Source organism: Podarcis cretensis (assembly GCF_951804945.1).
Source record: "Podarcis cretensis genome assembly, chromosome: 4".
Taxonomy (NCBI): Eukaryota; Metazoa; Chordata; class Lepidosauria; order Squamata; family Lacertidae; genus Podarcis; species Podarcis cretensis.
Window position 1 is genome coordinate 76,186,032 of NC_137173.1, and position 17,322 is coordinate 76,203,353.

Below are 17,322 nucleotides of genomic sequence, written 5' to 3' on the forward strand. Positions count from 1 at the left end.
AGGAGGAGGAGGAGGCGGCGCTGACGGTGATTGGTCGAGCCGAGCGACGTCCTTGCCTCGCTTAGAACGCTAGGGGAGTGAGGGTTTGAACATGGCGGCGTTGTTGGGCAGAGTTGCGGGCGGCAGCCCTTTTGCTGCCTGGCAGGTGAGGGACGCGGGGAAAGTGGGGAGGGAGGAAGCCCAGTGTGCTGTCCTGCGCGTCGATAACCGCACTTTGATTTAGTGAAGATTCCTGCATTGCAGGCGGTTGGGCTAGAACATGGGTAGGCAACCTAAGAGTAGAATGTGTCCTTTTATTTAAAATGCATCTCTGGGTTATTTGTGGGGTATAGGAATTCGTTCATCCGCCCCCCCAAAAATATAGTCCGGCTCACCGCATGGTCTGAGGGACAGTGGACCGACCCATGGCTGAAAAAGGTTGCTGAACTCCGAGATCCCTTCCAGTTCTATGATTCTATGAATGCTTCAGGTTTTCCGTATTCCTTGGTGTTGGCGGCCACCATTTAGCCCCCCTCCCCCGATCTGGGCTTCTTCGTCATATTGCATTGTAAGAAAAAAAAATTGTTTGATAACGAGACTTTTTAAAAAAAGCAAACAAGAAACAAAAAAATGTCATACTAGCGTCTAATAATAATGTCAGTAATTGTGGATTTGCTTGCTGTTAGGGTTAGTATTGGAAGTGCACTTGAAGAACCAAAAAATGATAAAGGAATTACCGGTAGTAGATTATAACTTGTAGTTAGCCTATGCAATAAAGAATTGTCTTTCCTTCCTGCTCCAGAGCCTTGCAAAATACAAAGTGGAACCAATCACCTGGAGGGTGTGGATCAGGCAGAAATTTACAAGGTCAAGAATTCCCGAATCGGTAAGCTTTGTGTTGTGGGGGTGCGGAATTAATATTTCATTTTCTTTTGTTTATTTATTTTCGTAAAATATGTCTTTTTTCATTTTGTTACTTAAGTAGAGAAGGCAGTTACAGACCTTGAAAAAGGACAAATAGAATAAGCGAAAGGATAAGAAGAGAGAAAAGTAAACAATACAGTGGTACCTCGGTTTAAGAATAGTCCTGTTTACGAACGATTTGGTTTACAAACTCCGGAAAACTGGAGGTAGTGTCCTGGTTTGCGAACTTTACCTCAGTCTAAGATCGGAATCCAAATGGTGGAAGGGCACCGGTGGCGGGAGGTCTCATTAGGGAAAGCGCGCCTTGGTTTAAGAATGGTTTTGGTTTAAGAACGGACTTCCAGAACAGATGAAGTTGGTAAACCGAGGTACCACTGTACAGTGGAGCTACAGATAGTTAGCATCTCATACCTTTTGGGAGGAAGCATCTCAAAGCTAAATTGTAAAATGTCCTACAAATATTATATGAGATATTCCAAGAATCATTGACCAGTATGTCTGCCTTACCACATATATTCACATATCAAACTCTCTTGTAAAAAAAATCTTCAGGTCCCTGTTCTACTGTTTACAATTCATTTATATGCATGTTACTCAGAAGTAAGTTTCATTATATTCAGTGGGACTTAACCCCCAGGTAAGTGTACAGTACATAGAATTTAAATGTAAATGCGCTACACATAGAATCACAGAATTGTAGAGTTGGAAGAGATCCCAAAGATCATCCAATCCAACTCTGTGCAGTGCAGGAATCAGAGCTGAAGAATCGCTGGCAAATGGCCATCCAACCTCTCTTTAGAAACCTGCAATGAAGGAGTATCCAATGTTAGTGATACTCAGAATAGGAGCACTGAAATAAATACGCAAGTCCATTGATTTCAGAGGGTCTACTCTGAGTATCACTAATATTGGATAGCACCATATACCAATGAAAGGTATAGTTTAAGAACCAAAAATTAATAGAGGGGAAAATACCAATATTATGCTTCATCTCTTCTTGTCATCCTCTAATAAAAAATAAATGGTTCAGGAAAAAATACAAATAGTATAATTCCTTCCTTTTTAGTACACACATATTTTAGTACAGTATCATTTTGTTAAAAAAAAGTATTGATACAGACTTATTCCTCTGCTATCTTCAACTACTTTGCTACAAATTACCTTTTTACAACTACTGATATATGATAACTGTATTACTGAAGCCTGCTTTTGCTGAATTTATTTTAGGTATTTCAGCCGCGGCCTGGTGATCATGAAAAATATGGGGGTGATCCACAACAGCCCCATAAACTGCACCTTGTGACCAGAGTCAGAAGTGGAAGAAGGCGTCCTTATTGGGAAAAAGAGATCATCAAATCTCTTGGATTGGAAAAAGTATAAAATACATTAGCATTTTGCGGGGCTGCTCTGTTGCATAGGGGGAAAGCCCAGTAAATAATTATCTCTCTCTGGCATTAAAACATACAGCCCAGTCCTACACATGTTTATTCAGATATAAGTCCCAGTATATTAGATTAGACTTGCTCCTTGGTAAATGTACACAGGTTTGCAGTCTTTCAGAGATCAAGAGTAGAACAACTTCAGCTCAGGGCAAGGGCAAGTTATTAAATTCAATGATCTGCCGAATCCCTTTGCAGTTTCTTGTAGAAGATCCACATTAAAGGTAAAGGTAAAGGGACCCCTGACCATTAGGTCCAGTCGTGACTGACTCTGGGGTTACCGCGCTCATCTCGCTTTATTGGCCGAGGGAGCCGGTGTACAGCTTCTGGGTCATGTGGCCAGTATGACTAAGCCACTTCTGGCAAACTAGAGCAGCGCACGGAAATGCCATTTACCTTCCCGCCGGAGCGGTACATATTTATCTACTTGCACTTTGACGTGCTTTCGAATTGCTGGGTTGGCAGGAGCAGGGACCGAGCGACGGGAGCTCACCCTGTCGCGGGGATTCGAACCCCCAACCTTCTGATCGGCAAGTCCTAGGCTCTGTGGTTTAACCCACAGCGCCACCCGCATCCCAGATTAGTTAACGGTAAATCGTTAAAAATGGGTTTGATATCTGTTGCCTTTATATTAAGTTTATATTCAGTATCTAACAAAGGCGCCAGCCACACTTTCCTGAGCAGAGCAGAATGAGATAGGAACTCTCACCAATGGCTCCCTAATGCCTGCTCTGACATGCTGCAGCAGTGCAGTCTTCTACATTGAGGAGAGGGGAGCCCAGAAGTACACTCATAGCAGCTTCTGTTTATCTTTGGGTGGGGGGGTGGGCAGCTGGAACTACCTGGGAGAGTGGGGTGGAGGTTGCCTAGCAACTTTCCAAAAACCCATCTGAGGCATTTCATGTCTGCGTAGATCATTATCCTGTTCTTGTAAATCATTTGTTAGATATCCATGAAAAAGCAGTTTCAAAGCCATACTAGGTATATTTTGTTGTGCAACCAGTTGCCTGAGAGCATGTGGGAACATACATTCACATTCTGCCATGCAAGACAAGTAGATGCTTTGCATCTGAATGTCTTACCTCAGTGCATATAAGCAGCAGCAGTTGGCAAGTGGTGTCCCTGATTAAGTAATCTACACATGAAAGCCTGATTTTGAGTGTGGTTCTCTCTTGCTGAGGTGTGTAGATATCCAATCAGAATTTTTAGCAGTCAGTTAATTCATCTTAGTTCACCCCTTTATCTAAGTGGTTGCTATTTATCACAATTTTGACATTCTAAATATGATAGCGCATATACAGTGTTCCATGAACTTTAGCAGAAATGATCCTGTACTAAATTATGTGTGAGCTAAAAAGGAATGAATTATATGTATTTCCCCCTGAACTATTAATTTTATTAGAGGATGACAAGAAGAGATGAAGTATAACATTGATATTTCCCCTTGTATTAATCTTTGGTTCTTAAACTATACCTTTCATTGGCATAGGGTGCTATCCAGTATTAGTGATACTCAGGGTAGACCCTTTGAAATCAGTGGACTTGTGTATTTCTTTCAGTTCTCCTAGTCTTGAGTATTGCTAACATTGGATACCACCTTCTGTATTTTTATTAAATCTTCATGGATGAATTCACCTGTTTAGGCTCTCACAGAATGAAGGACAATATATGTGAATAATATAAATCACCAAGTAATGCAATAACAGCCAATGTAATGCTAACCAGATGTTGTTATCAAGGATAACACCTGTTATCCATGACCTCTGGCTAGTCTTGCTGGAGCTGATGGAAACTGGAGTCCAACTAGATCTGCAGGGTATCACATTGGCTACCCCTGAAGTAATGCAGGATTGTCATAGTTATATTTTAAGAATAGCACACTCACTGCAACTACTACTGCAAGCTGTGTGTGTATGCAATCATGTGTTTGAAACTGAACTTTTCTATAAAATCTGCTTATCTACAGAGATATGAGCTAAGAGTGCATAAAAACATCCCTTCTGTGAATGAAAAACTGAAAGTGATTAAACATCTAATAAGGTTAGTTAACTCTTCTTGACAAAAGCATTTTAAAATGGCTTTTGTAGAACAGCACTAATGTATTTTGTCTCTTCTCCTGCTTCCTTCTCCGCTCCTATAGCATAAAACCATTAAAGCTACCCCATGGAATTCCATCTGAAGAAGAAATGTCTGACACCTTTATTAACTGTGCAGGTGAACTAATAATTCGTCGTCGTCTAAAAGAACCAGAACAGAAAGAGATTGATGCTTTGTAATGTGTAGTGGCATTCTGTACAATAAATGTAATTTTAAACTGAAATTTGATTGGGGAGCTCATCTACCTATCCCTTGTACTGTGTCAAGGCTTTATTTGACTGATTAATCAAACGTGGCTAGTACTAATGCTGATTATACAAGCATTTCATCAAGCGTGACTGTATGTGTATGTAATTCCTTTTTCCACTGTTTGCCTATTGGAAGCACCATAGTAGGTCTCAAACATTTCTACCACCAGCAATCACTTTTCCACAATGACTTGTCTGCTAAGGAACTTCCTGAAGAACCACCAATAGAGTCTGAAATTTGTAGGGTTAATAAGATCCTTTCTTGCCTCCCCCCCCCCTTTTTTTTTGCTTCTGCTTTGTTTCTTTTTGGGATTCTCATTTTAGATGCACCTCACTGGGACGCCAGCCAAGCTGAACCCCAGGCAAGCGGCAGCAGAGCATGATGGTTGTCCCACTACCAAGCTCTGAACATAAAGGGGACTTGGATTGTAGCCTAAAGCATGACCAACTCATTATTCTATGTTTAATAGAAAGTGTACACTAAACCAACCCAGTACTATCCAGCAGTATACTGTAGGAGAAACTCAATGCATGGACAAACACTCTTCATTTTTATTTTCAATGAGGAATTCTTTATAAACTCCTGAAGAAACTTGGTTTCCTGTAACAGTTTGTCTAATACACTGTTTGAAATACGGAATGTATTCATTATTCCTGATTTAGGCAGAAATAAAATGAGTGACTTCAGTGCATGCTAAGGTTCATATAAGTCCTTGTTGCTGTTGCTGTGCCAGGAAGGAAACAAACCAAAGGCTGGCTTTCTGTTTCATAAGCCAAGAATGGAAGCCAAGGTTGGTTCTTGGCTTGGCCATTGTCGTTTGGGGAAAACAAATCATGAGTGTTGGTTTGCATGCACCACAAAGGCCTGCCTCAGGTTTCTTTCCTCCATCATGGTGGCAGCAGCAAGAGCGTGAGGAGAATGACTGGAAACTTTTGAGCAATATATTTACCAACACTGTGCACACGTTATGGCTGAAAAGATTCTTTTGCGCTAATGTTTTATACACATAAACAGTATAAATGGGCTGAAACAGCTTGGGAGCAATGATGACTCCATCATCCATTGTAGAATAGAACCTTGCTGAAGTGTGCTCTGTGCTAGAGTAATCAAAAGCAAAGTTTGGTATTAATAGACTATCCCTTTCCCTGGAAATATCACCAGGCAAAAGAGCAACTTAAAAAATTAACAGATGCTGGCACATCTGCCTTCAAACCAGCTGGTGCTTTTTGGTGTACACAAATGGCTGTATGGAGACAAGGCAAGAGATGAAATTATAGGAGGTGTGTAATTAATGAGTTTTTCAGTGTTGCATCTCCGAGATCAGTAAAGTGATTAGCATTAACTTCAGAGTAGACGAAAGGAAACACTTTCTAAAACTTGTAAAAGAGTTCATAGTCATTTGTTAGCCCCTGACAAAGATATTTAAAAGAAATATATAAAAGAGAGGGACATGTTAGCTCAAACTTCTCCAACGTCTGTTGGCTGGGGCTGATGGGAGTTGTAGTGCGAAACATCTGGAGGGTACCAGTTGGAGATGACTGCATTAGCCATGATAGCTAAAAATAAAAGCAGTGAGTAGAGACTCGAGCATTTGGTTATCTTTGTGATGACCTGCTTGAGTGTTTCCACGTATAATCTATCAATACGGTAACTCGTCTGAAAAAGTGAATTGCTTTTGCAATCTTCAAGTGAGATGTGACCTCAGCAAATAGTCAATACTGTTAGGAGTTCATGAAGTGCAAGACACCCCAAATTCCTGGGTCCAACAAGTGTTAGAATTCATCCAGGTGGGGGGAATTAAACTGCCAAACACAACCCCTGGGTTAAGATCGTGTTAACAAGCCAAGCCAGGCTGGTGACTGCTAGTAGTTTGGGTCATTAGTTTTACCCCCCTCTGCCTTAGAACATCTACAGGGTTCAGAGGAACTTCCACTGAGAAAACGACAGGCAGCTTAAATGTATTTTCTTCTCATCATGTCTGCATTCACTCCAAAACCATTCTACACTTCACACACAGCGAGGCAGTAGAACCTGTAACCACTTCGGATAGCACTGTTGGTGTGCAGTTATCATTTCCGAATGCTTCCTTCACAGAAAACATGCAGGAGTCAGACATCCTTCTTGCAACTTTGGAAGGGGCCAGTCGGGGCTTGAGGATGGGACTGTGATATTTTGGATGTGGCAGTGTCCTGTACCTGTCAGTTGTAGTGCAGGCTTCATCAAGAAATCATCTTTCCTTACCCGGTCCTGAGTGTCATCACTGACATATATCAGAAACAGGGCTGCTGCTTTCCTTATGCCGTTTGGATCAGGAAGACCCCATTCAGTATTGCTGCAGCCCTATTTCTGTGAACATATTGAGCATAGTGGCTTGAAAAAATTCAGACACACACTCTCCCCCCCCCCCCCCCGGCTTTATGTGGCATACTAGTGTGCCTCAGTGGGAAAAGCTTAGCAACACTCCAAGGAATAAAGCAGGCTGAGCAAAAACATACACAGGCACCTAGAATTCAAATAATTTTATTTTCATTTACATAAATGTTAAAAAAAAAAACTGACTTAGTTAAGAGAACAATATTGCTGACCTACTGTGCAAAAGAGCCAGATCGGTTTTACACCTCCTGTGGCAGCCAATACCCAAAATTTGCTGGGACACAGAGACTCTGCCTATCAACTATGCCTATCCAGTAGACTCAAAACACTACATTGAAACCCTCCCCCCCCCTTTTACCTGCCTTCAACCCATCTTAGATACATCCTTCTCATTACCCCATCCTTTTGGATCCTCATAATAAATGCTTCTTTTATAACTTCTAGAAATAGCTTGCCCATTACTTCTATCAGCAGAGAGAAGCAAGCAATGTTGGGGCACAGCTGTGCATTCCACTGAGATAAGGTGTGCCTGTTAATGGTGGATATTCAATATGCCCACTCACCCCTCACTGAGGCAGTTTCCTCACCTCCCTCAAAAGGAAAAACAGAGAAAGCCACTACTGAACCAAGACCTGTGCACACAACTAACAACTTAACACTGGTGACTTCATGCTGATTCAGTAGCATGCTGCAACATTGCTCGCTTCCCTTTGACAGAAGAGAAAGCCATTTTCTTTCAAATGGGTTGACTCTATTTGCCACAAGTAGAGATTCACAGGCAAGGTTCTCTTATTTCCTGAACCAACTGGGCTTTATCTCAACACCCCAAAATGTAGATATACTTAAACTTTTTGGCAACTATGGGCATTTACAAGTACAAAGGAAAAGCTCATTCACCTACCTAGGAGCTAGACTGTCACAGATTCCCAAGGGAATTTTAGTATTCCCAGACGAAAGAGATTCTCCTGGAAAATATGCCTATTACTGAAGAACAACAGTGCAAGAAATTGTATTAAACTGCATTCACATCAAGAGGAAAAGCAAACACCAATTTTCATTCTGATTTTTTTAAATAAAAAAATCTAGCCTGTAGTCCAGTTCAATATAGTTTTGCCATGTGCTATTACCTGCTGACTCAGCTTTAACATGCAGTGTACACAACTGGTAGACTTAATTCTTTTAAAGAGGCTAAGATGGTTTCATAATATGCAGTGCAATGTTAAGTTAGGCAATACCACGCCATATGCATGGCATTATCAGACAAGCAACAGTTTTTTTAATGCACTACTTCTGGAATAGTTTTATAACAATTCTTGACAGAAGTCCTTCATTAACATTTCCAATGGCAAATGAAGTACTAAAAATGTAGTTTAAAGGGACTATTTTTATAATTAACAAAATTAACAAAAAGTCATGTCTCATGTGACGCAGTTCAAAAGAGCTCAGATTTTTCACCTAGAAATGTCACCCCGAGGGAAAAAAAAATTCAGTTTCTTTTCATGAGTTGTATAAAACAGTTTTAGAAAATGAGCATTATATGCAAATGTACTGAAAACAAACAGCTTTATAAAACATTCCTAGAAATGTATCAAGCTTCAAAGAAAAGATGATTTATAAACATCTGAATCATGATATCTAATCATCATCAGAATCTGAATCATATTTCTTTCCTCTGATTGTTTTCTTATCCAACTTTGTGAAAGTGGTTCCAAACTTCTTTTCGCTCTGGAAAGGGGGGTCCATCAAGTTGCCACTAAAAGGGGGGGAAAAGTTCTTTCAATACTGTACTGTATGTGAATCAATATTTAAAAAAAACACCACCAAGGCAACACCTGCATTTTATAGTATACGTCTGGCAAAACACAATGCCAGATTCTGTTATCTTGGAGTACAACTGCTTGAAGCAGAATATTTCTCTCACTGTTACAGCAGAGGGGACACATATTCTGCTTCCTGAATCCTTCACTAAAAGGTAAAGGTACCCCTGCCCGTACGGGCCAGTCTTGACAGACTCTGGGGTTGTGCGCCCATCTCACTCAAGAGGCCGGGGGCCAGCGCTGTCCGGAGACACTTCCGGGTCACGTGGCCAGCGTGACAAAGCTGCATCTGGCGAGCCAGCGCAGCACACGGAAACGCCGTTTACTTTCCCGCTGGTAAGCGGTCCCTATTTATCTACTTGCACCCGGAGGTGCTTTCAAACTGCTAGGTTGGCAGGCGCTGGGACCGAGCAGCGGGAGCGCACCCCGCCGCGGGGATTCGAACCGCCGACCTTCCGATCGGCAAGCCCTAGGCGCTGAGGCTTTTACCCACAGCGCCACCCGCGTCCCCGAATCCTTCACTAGTACATCATTAATTCTTTGTGAATTAAAGGTGTAACCTACCAAGTGTATTACATGTTCAGAAATACCTTCCACAATTTCTTGCTGCTTCACAGTTAAAGGAAGGCAGCAACACCAGTTCATTATTTTTAAAAATCCCTTAAAAATGTTCAGTGTACAGAGAAAGAAACTTTCCCCAACAATATAACTATCAATACTCAGTGTTTAGAATTATTTTGATGCCTTGCAAGAAAGATTCCCTTCTTGATTTTCCACGCTTTAAGTACCTTTAATATTGCACCAGCTACATTAAAAAACAAAACAAAAAAACAAAACAAAAAAGAGATAATTTTATTTACCTGTAGTTGATTATATCTGCACAACCTAATCGCCACTCTAAGGTCTCTGTGGTGAAGTCATCTGTATTACCAAGATCAGTAAAACCAACCACGTAATCTTGTGTTTTGCCATCTTTTACAAGTGCTAGTGTGGGAATTACTTTGATGCGAAGTCTCTCACATAGGAACGGAGCTTTTTCAGCATTTAATTTGATAAACCTGGTCTCAATGTGCTTTTTGGCCAGTACTGTTAGATGCTTATCTATTATCAGGCATCTGAGGAACAGAAAATAAAACAACGTGCTTTACAGTGATGAAATGTAGAAATCGCAAATGAGTAATTTATTATGACAACATACGCATTTGACCTATCAGTAAGTTTGTTATTACAATGGTCATAATGTTAGCATATAAGTTATTAAATATTTAACTCAAAAGGTAGATTTACCAAGTTTCCCATTCCCTTTGCCCTTGATACTAGGGAGTGGATGTAGTAAAAATATAAAGCAGTGGATCTGAAGGACAATGCTGTCTCTAAAGACTTTAGCAGCCATGTTGAGGCTATAATCAATATTTCAAGTATCAATCTGCACAGCCAACTATGCTCACGATACAACAAATAATCATGGAGTTTTCTAAACAAATCTTCTGCTATTTGTTTGACAGTCAACCTATTTTGGTAAGTATTTGTGTACTAAGGAGTTTAGTATACCTGAAACTTGTATCTCTGTAAAAATGGCAGACGACTTTATTGCTCCTTTTCACTTGTTCAAAAAAATCTCTCTCACTGGGGATTTCCACATATTCCCCATGCCCATTTGAAAGCCATTCCTGTTTATAAGAATATAAAATGTTAGAAGTTAAGTATTTTTGTGTTGTCATAAGAGGTAAAGCATCCCCTGAAATGTTAAGTAGCATCAGGAATATTCATAATTCCACCAGTTATTCTGTAATTACAAATGCCGACAAATCTGAAAAATTCAATTTCATGGCCAAATAAAGTTTCTAGCCCTACTGACATATATTACCTGCTCATGCAAGGTAAATGGGTGCAAATATTAGAAAACTTTAAACATCAGCTTCTTTGCCAATTCCTAACCTTACATAATATATTTTTAAATATATCAGGTGGTGATGTTGACATTTATAATTGTCCAGCAGCATATCCAGTGTCACACCAATGGATGTGAGGGAAGTTTCAACAAACTGTGTAACATAGTGACAAACACACATATCCATCCAGTGAATATTTACTTAGATGCAAGTCCTAAGGAGTTCAATGGAGCTTCTTCCCAAATAAGTATATACAGTACATAGGATTACAACTAAGGCAATCCTATTCACATTTACTTATTCCATTAAACTCACGTTAAAGACTTCAGATAGATTAAATGTGCAAAGCGTGGTAAGGCTACAATCCAATGAACATCTACTGCAGAATGAATCCCACTGATTTCAGCAGGATTATTAATTAATTAAATTTCCATACCACCCTTTATCTGAGGCTCGCAGGACAGTTTACCATATAAAAAACAAAAATAAAGAACACGGTATTTATAACATCTAATTCTTCTGGAGTGGAGTATGAGTTGGATTGAACTGCATGAGTGTGAGCTACTTCAAATTTCACTTCCTCCATAAACTCACTTTGCAGCTTTAGGCAAGCTAGTATTCTATCAGCTTCATTCTCATCTGCAGTAGAGAAAAAGTGGTGTATCTTATAGGGCTGTTGATACAGCTATTATAGGGCTGTTGATACAGCTATTATAGGGCTGTGAATTTGATACAGCTATTAAAACAACAACTAATATTAAACAGTTAACACCACTACAAGAAACTTACCTGTTTCTGTTGCTGGGCTTTCTTCAAGCCTTCAAGTCTTCTTTGCTTTAGGATTTCTAATTCATCATCATCCACATTGTCTAGTTTTTTAATCTCAGCATCAAGTTGTTCTTCTACAATCTTTGTTGTCTGAAGCAATTGAGCTTCCAGAACTTTTGAAAACATTTCAGATGACATTTTCCTCCTAAATAAGTGGCACACGCATTAAACCTGTAAAACAGAGTAGATTTTAAATCAGACTCGGATGCAATATATCAAAGCTCCACTTTTCATTCATTTATGCCCTAGAGCAACACCACCTTCCAGGTTGTCCTTTTATATCCAGAGATAACCATGTCCCCGATTCTCTTCATTCCACGAGGTTTCTGTTATGTCCACTATATCAGCGCTATCCTTTGAGACCAAGTATTTCAGTTCACCTATCTTGGTTCGGAGACTCCAGGAATTAGCATTTAAACACTTGTATACAGCCTCTTCTAGCATCTTTGGCAGTTTTGTCTTGACCCACTCTGCAGAAGAGGGATGAATAGTACTGTACAGCCTATTCTGCTTTCCTCCTTTTAACCCATTTCTGGGTTTTCCCCCTTTGTAGCTCTTCCGTTGTAAGTGACAGATGGGCTCACAAAATGTTTGTATATGCTCCATAAAACTATGTCCATATTAGTAATATGCAAAATTGAAAGCAAACCAACTGAACTTTGATGTTACTTTGCTTTGAAGTTGACATAATATATTGCTGACTAATAAGACTTGCTACATTGCACTGTAGAAACCTCAACTTTATTAGCCATTGCGGAAATGCATTGCCTCTAGGCACCTGCCCATTTTGCAGCAGCTAGCTTTATTTTACTGTTTTGAAACATTTTTACCCCACTCCTCAGCTAAACAGGAATCCGGAGCTACTTACATAAGATCAACATCGAAGTCTGCTTAATACATAGGAGCCAACTCCTAGGGTCAGAGGCCCATTCAGTCCCCCAATTTTTGAGGGGACAACCCCCCCCCCAAGTTTATGGGCATTGCCATTCAAATGGGGTGTGTGTCATGTCATGTGATCAACTATGTGGGGTGGGGCTTACTCTCTCCCCTCCCCAATATTTCATCCAAGTTGGCACCCCCTGGCTCAAAACCAGTTTACAGAGAGTGCACTGCAACCAGGGCAAAGGCCATTCCCCTTTATTGTGTCTCTAGGCTGCATCAACAGAAGTATAGTGTCCAGATCAAGGGAAGTAATAGTACCACTCTATTCTGCCTTAGTCACACCACAACTGGAATACTGTGTCCAATGCTGGGCACCACAATTTAAGAAGGATGTTGAAAAGCTGGAACATGTGCAGAGGAGGGCAACCAAGATGATCAAGTGTCTGGAAACTAAGCCTTCCGAGGAGCGCTTGAAGGAGCTGGGTATGTTTAGCCTGGAAAAGAGACTGAGAGGAGATAGGATAGCCATCTTCAAATATCTTAAGGGCTGTCACATGGAGGAGACAGCATGCTAGTTTTCTCCTGCTCTGGAGGGTAGGACCAATGGCTTCAAGCTGCAAGAAAGGAGATTCCGACTAAAGATCAGGGGGAAAAAACCTTTCTAACAGTAAGAGCTGTTCAGCAGTGGAACAGACTCCCACGAGAGGTGGCGGCGGACTCACCTTCCTTGGGAGGTTTTTTTAGGCAGAGTGTGGGTGGCCATCTGTCATGGACCCTTTAGCTGAAATTCCTGCATTGCAAGGGGATTGGACTAGATGGCCTTTGGGGTCCCTTCCAAGATTCTATGATCCCCTGCTGCTTTCCCTAACACAGAAAGGCAGCCACGGGACGTGCAGGGCCAGCTGAATCCTTTTGTCCTGAGAAATCCTTCGAAGGGGGGAGGGAGGACGACGACAGCCCCAGCAACTCAGAAAGATACGCCCACCCACAGAATAGCACGGCCTGCTCAGGGGGGGCTGCACAGATCTCACTCCCAGTGCGGGACTTGGAAGGAAGCGCAGCCGCCGCACCCACACGTACTGCGCGTGTAAACACAAATGGGTCTTTATTGTCCCGCTCTTATACTCACTGCGGAAGCCTGAGGCAAATTAGCGCCCGAAAAACACCCTCCCAGGCCTCTCAACGGACTCCGTTACCGGCCGGCTGCGTACGCCTGCGTCCTAAGGGAGTGTGAGGCACCCGGAAACTCTATTGTTGGCGCAAGCATTAATCGTCAGAGTCCGCGGCCATTGTTACGCATGCGCAGCACGTCACCGCTTGAAGCACGTTCGCTCAGTGGCTTTTGGGGTTGTTTTTAAAATTGAGATCAGTCGCTATGGTAACGCTCGGAGACTGTTGTTTTTGTCGAGGGAAGGCCACACCGGCTGTTACTGCCCCACGAAGCAACGGTTTCTGGACTGAGGGGGAACTACTTGGGCCAGAATTTCAAGGCGCCGCGGAAACTGCTGCCGGTATAGTCGCAGCAGTGCCGCGAGCGCCACAAACTACAAGGCCCAGAATGCCTTGCGCTTCCGGCTGGGTTCTAGAAAGGCGTGGCTCTCCTAAGTGCAGAGCGGAATGGTTGCTTACTAGGCAATAAAGCCGATGAATCATCCGTGGGTCTTATTTCTGAGTAAACGCGGTAGCGACTGGGTTGCTACCAGTGCATTCCCCGCGCAGGTCTATTCAAGAAATCTAGTAAATAAAATAAGCCTTAACTGAGTTGGAAGGGGCTGCTGATGCCTAGGCACGCTATGCTGCGGTCGCTTTATTGGTCCATTGTTTAAACCTGTCAAAAGTTATAAGCTGCAGCCCTGTTTATCTGGTTATAAACCCCAGTTTCACTCAGCTCAGAGGCACTTGCTTCCGAGTTAATATAGCCTCGGGCAGTCATTAAAAAAAAAACAAGCATACATGATAGCATTATATAATACTGTAAATATATAGCGATTTCTGTGAGTGTCTGCTGTTTCCTGTTCGGGTTTTTTATTTTAAAGTTAGCTGCAGCATGAGAAATGAATTAAAAATGAGACCATGCAAGCAATATAGAAAGGCACAAAGACGGCGGAGCTTAATTCGTTTTAAAATACTATTTCAAACGTGTCCAGTGATAGGAGCTGAATGTCACCCCTATCCTTTTACACGCATCTTTCCTCCTCTCATCACTTCATGAACTCTGCATCTGAGGGCTAAGCTTTGCTATATTCACACGGAAGCGGCTTTCCTCTTTCTATACGTCTGCAGAAAAAATAAATTCGGATTTCAATTCCTGCTTCTTCGGTACGGAAAGACACAGTTCTCAGCTGGTTTTAAGGATCAGAGGGTCCCAGATGGAAGAAACCATGGTCTGACTCCCACCCATGTATTCGAGCCTGTTCCTATTAGTTCCACAATTTCACATTGCCTGCTGTTCAAAATTCGTATTCTTTACGTGGAGCTCGCCTCTCGCTTTCTTTCTGGGACTTCAGGCAGCGTCTACAGAGTTCCAAGGTGTCTCTCACCCACGCACCCCGGGGCTCAGTAGAGCACGAGACTAAATCGTGGGTTCGAGCCCCACGTCGGGCAAAAGGTTCCTTCATTGCAGGGGATGGGGCCAGATAACCCTCCCGGTTCCTTCTATCTCTACAACTCTATGACCAAAGCGGCTTAGCTGTGTCCACGCACTGAGATGCGTATTACAGTGGTACCTCGGGTTACATACGCTTCAGGTTACATTCGCTTCAGGTTACTGACTCCGCTAACCCAGAAATAGTACCTCGGGTTAAGAACGAACAGTTTCAGGTTAAGAACGGACCTCCGGAACGAATTAAGTACTTAACCCGAGGTATCACTGTATTTATTTCACTTAAATAAGAGCCGCTCTTCCTGCTGCAGTTCCTCCTCCGACCAGAGGAGGCGCCTGCAACCGGGGGAGCCCTCCCTCACTGCCGGGCGCACGTTCTTCTACGCTTCCGCGGCGCGCCGGGACGGAGGACGAACGGCGCCTGCGCGCGTCAGCGGCTGCCTGCTCCGTGGTGTCGTATTGGCCTCCCTCTCACCATATGTGCCCGGGCGCGTGTGGATGTGGCTGGCTGGGCCCTGCGCAAGGAAAAGGCGCCTGAGAGGCAGTTGCGAGCGCAGCCATGGGCAAGAAGCAGAAAAGCAAGAGCGAGGAGAGGTAACCCGACGGGGGAGGAGGGCCATGGGGAGGTCGTGGGGTTCCTCGCTCTTATTCCCGGCCGCTGAGGGAGTCGGGCTTCCCTGAGGGGACGTTTCTCCTCATTCCTCGACGGGGTTCAGGGGAGCTCGTGGTTCTTCCACCGCCGAGGCTTGGCTGGGCCACTCGCCCCTTTCCATGGAGGGCCGTGGTGGCTTGAGAGGGCCGGTGTCGCCCAGCGCCCTCGGGCGGGGCTACCTCCTCTCTGGCGGGCGCCCTTTGGGGACTCCAGCCCCTTCCTGCGCTGTCAGTCGCTAACTCGAGGTTTATGGGCAGACGTTATTTCCCGCAGTTATTTCGAGGTGCGCTCCCGTCTCCTGTTTTCCCCCCGCCGTAAAAATTCCCTTTTCTCGGGCAAGTTGCTTAATTGAACGCTACTCGACCCACCTCTGCTGCAAAACCGGCGGAGAGGCCCAAGGTTTGCAAATGGAGGCTTGACTCAGCTGCACAGCCATCCGGAAAATCTGGTGCAGTGAGCGTGTTGGGCTCGCAGCTCCCGCAATTTCTTCTGGTGTGTCTGCGTTGTGTTGGTGTCAGAGGTAATCGTGGCCAACTGCAGAGGAACCTCGACGGTGTTTTTTTTTGCAGTGACCCAGGTGTTAATAGTTTTGCTGAGGAAGGCTCTTGTCCAAAAACGCCATTCCCGAATGGAGGAGCTTTGCGATACGCCAGTGTTAGGGGACAGGATCTTCTTGCAAGTTTAAAGTACCCTAATTGAGCAAGCCCGTTGGTCAGATAAAGCTTTTATTCCCTTGGTTACAAATTTGTGGCTTTAGTTTTGAACCTGCTAGATTTTTCAGACATGTGGCCAAGGCAAATGCCCAGAGTCAATATACTGCATTGTGAAAGAAAAAAATTGGGACAGGTTTGCATGGTGTGTATGGGAGTGTGATGGGAAAAGTTCAGAAAATGGCCGGGGCAGCTAAAATTTGAAGGTAGGAAGATGTGAAGTGCTTAATGTGCAAAAACAGACTGTAATGGAACAGCTTTTAAAAATAACTTATGGATAACTGGTTTCTGCTCAGCCAGTTTGATGCTTCATCCTGAGCGGTGTATACAATTAATTACACTATAGATTCTGAAGTAAAGAAGGAAATTGGATGGAGATGACATTAGGAAGAAAATGAAATATGTGCAGTTTTTGCTTGTTTGTTGTACCTAAGCCTTTGCTCAGTTCTTGAAGAACATGAAATTATATGTATAATTTCGCATATGAAACTTTGCTGTTCAGTATGTTTTTGAAATAAAGTGCACATGCCTAGTTTTTATGTAAATAGTAGCTACAAATATACCAAATTGATGGAGAATACAGGATGATGGCTACATTGCCTCCAGTATTAGAGGTAGTATGATCTGAATACCATCAGCTGGGGAGCATGAGTGGGAGATGGCTAGTGTGCTCACAGGCTGCTTGTGGACTTTCCATAGGTGGAGGAACTGGGGAGAGCAGGGGGTGGGAGGGAATCACCAGTGCTTCTGAAATGAATTTTATCAGAGAATAGTTTCTTTGAGGTCCCTTCCCTTCTCCATTAGTCATTCTGTTTTTATCCACTACGGTTTTATGCCTTGAGCTGTAGCCTTTAAGATCCAAAAGGGTATGGAGGACA

The 17,322-nt window shown here is 42.9% G+C and overlaps 3 protein-coding genes across 3 annotated transcripts in view; 2 read left to right on the forward strand and 1 right to left on the reverse strand.

Moving 5' to 3' along the window:
* Positions 1-20: 20 nt before the first annotated feature.
* MRPL30 (mitochondrial ribosomal protein L30) lies at positions 21-4,662 on the forward strand. The gene is made up of 5 exons (XM_079974615.1): positions 21-145; positions 782-865; positions 2,131-2,277; positions 4,309-4,382; positions 4,483-4,662. The coding sequence occupies exons 1-5, from the start codon at positions 92-94 to the stop codon at positions 4,616-4,618; spliced, it is 495 nt and encodes a 164-aa protein (XP_079830741.1). The 5' UTR covers positions 21-91; the 3' UTR covers positions 4,619-4,662.
* A 2,530-nt stretch (positions 4,663-7,192) lies between these two features.
* Positions 7,193-13,998, reverse strand: TXNDC9 (thioredoxin domain containing 9). Its single transcript, XM_079974614.1, has 5 exons — positions 13,610-13,998; positions 11,560-11,769; positions 10,430-10,548; positions 9,739-9,993; positions 7,193-8,814 (listed from the first exon to the last, which is right to left on the reverse strand). Exons 2-5 carry the CDS (start codon positions 11,734-11,736, stop codon positions 8,697-8,699), a joined length of 669 nt encoding a protein of 222 aa, XP_079830740.1. The 5' UTR covers positions 11,737-11,769; positions 13,610-13,998; the 3' UTR covers positions 7,193-8,696.
* Positions 13,999-15,496: 1,498 nt separating this feature from the next.
* EIF5B (eukaryotic translation initiation factor 5B) overlaps positions 15,497-17,322 on the forward strand; it is a 29,497-nt gene continuing 27,671 nt past the window's right edge. The window contains exon 1 of the mRNA XM_079972488.1: positions 15,497-15,676. Within this exon, the coding sequence (XP_079828614.1) occupies positions 15,642-15,676 (35 nt within the window). The 5' untranslated portion in view covers positions 15,497-15,641. The remainder of the gene's footprint in view (positions 15,677-17,322) is intronic.

Excerpts from the sequence above, each read along its gene's own strand:
- TXNDC9 (XM_079974614.1), bottom strand. The coding sequence starts at position 11,736 with ATGTCATCTGAAATGTTTTCAAAAGTTCTGGAAGCTCAATTGCTTCAG. Across the intron at positions 9,994-10,429 it reads TACAGAGATACAAGTTTCAG|ATGCCTGATAATAGATAAGC; the intron begins GTATACTAAACT and ends TCTGTTCCTCAG. Across the intron at positions 8,815-9,738 it reads GCAGATATAATCAACTACAG|TGGCAACTTGATGGACCCCC; the intron begins GTAAATAAAATT and ends CCCCCCTTTTAG.
- MRPL30 (XM_079974615.1), top strand. The coding sequence starts at position 92 with ATGGCGGCGTTGTTGGGCAGAGTTGCGGGCGGCAGCCCTTTTGCTGCC. Across the intron at positions 866-2,130 it reads GGTCAAGAATTCCCGAATCG|GTATTTCAGCCGCGGCCTGG; the intron begins GTAAGCTTTGTG and ends AATTTATTTTAG. Across the intron at positions 2,278-4,308 it reads AATCTCTTGGATTGGAAAAA|AGATATGAGCTAAGAGTGCA; the intron begins GTATAAAATACA and ends GCTTATCTACAG.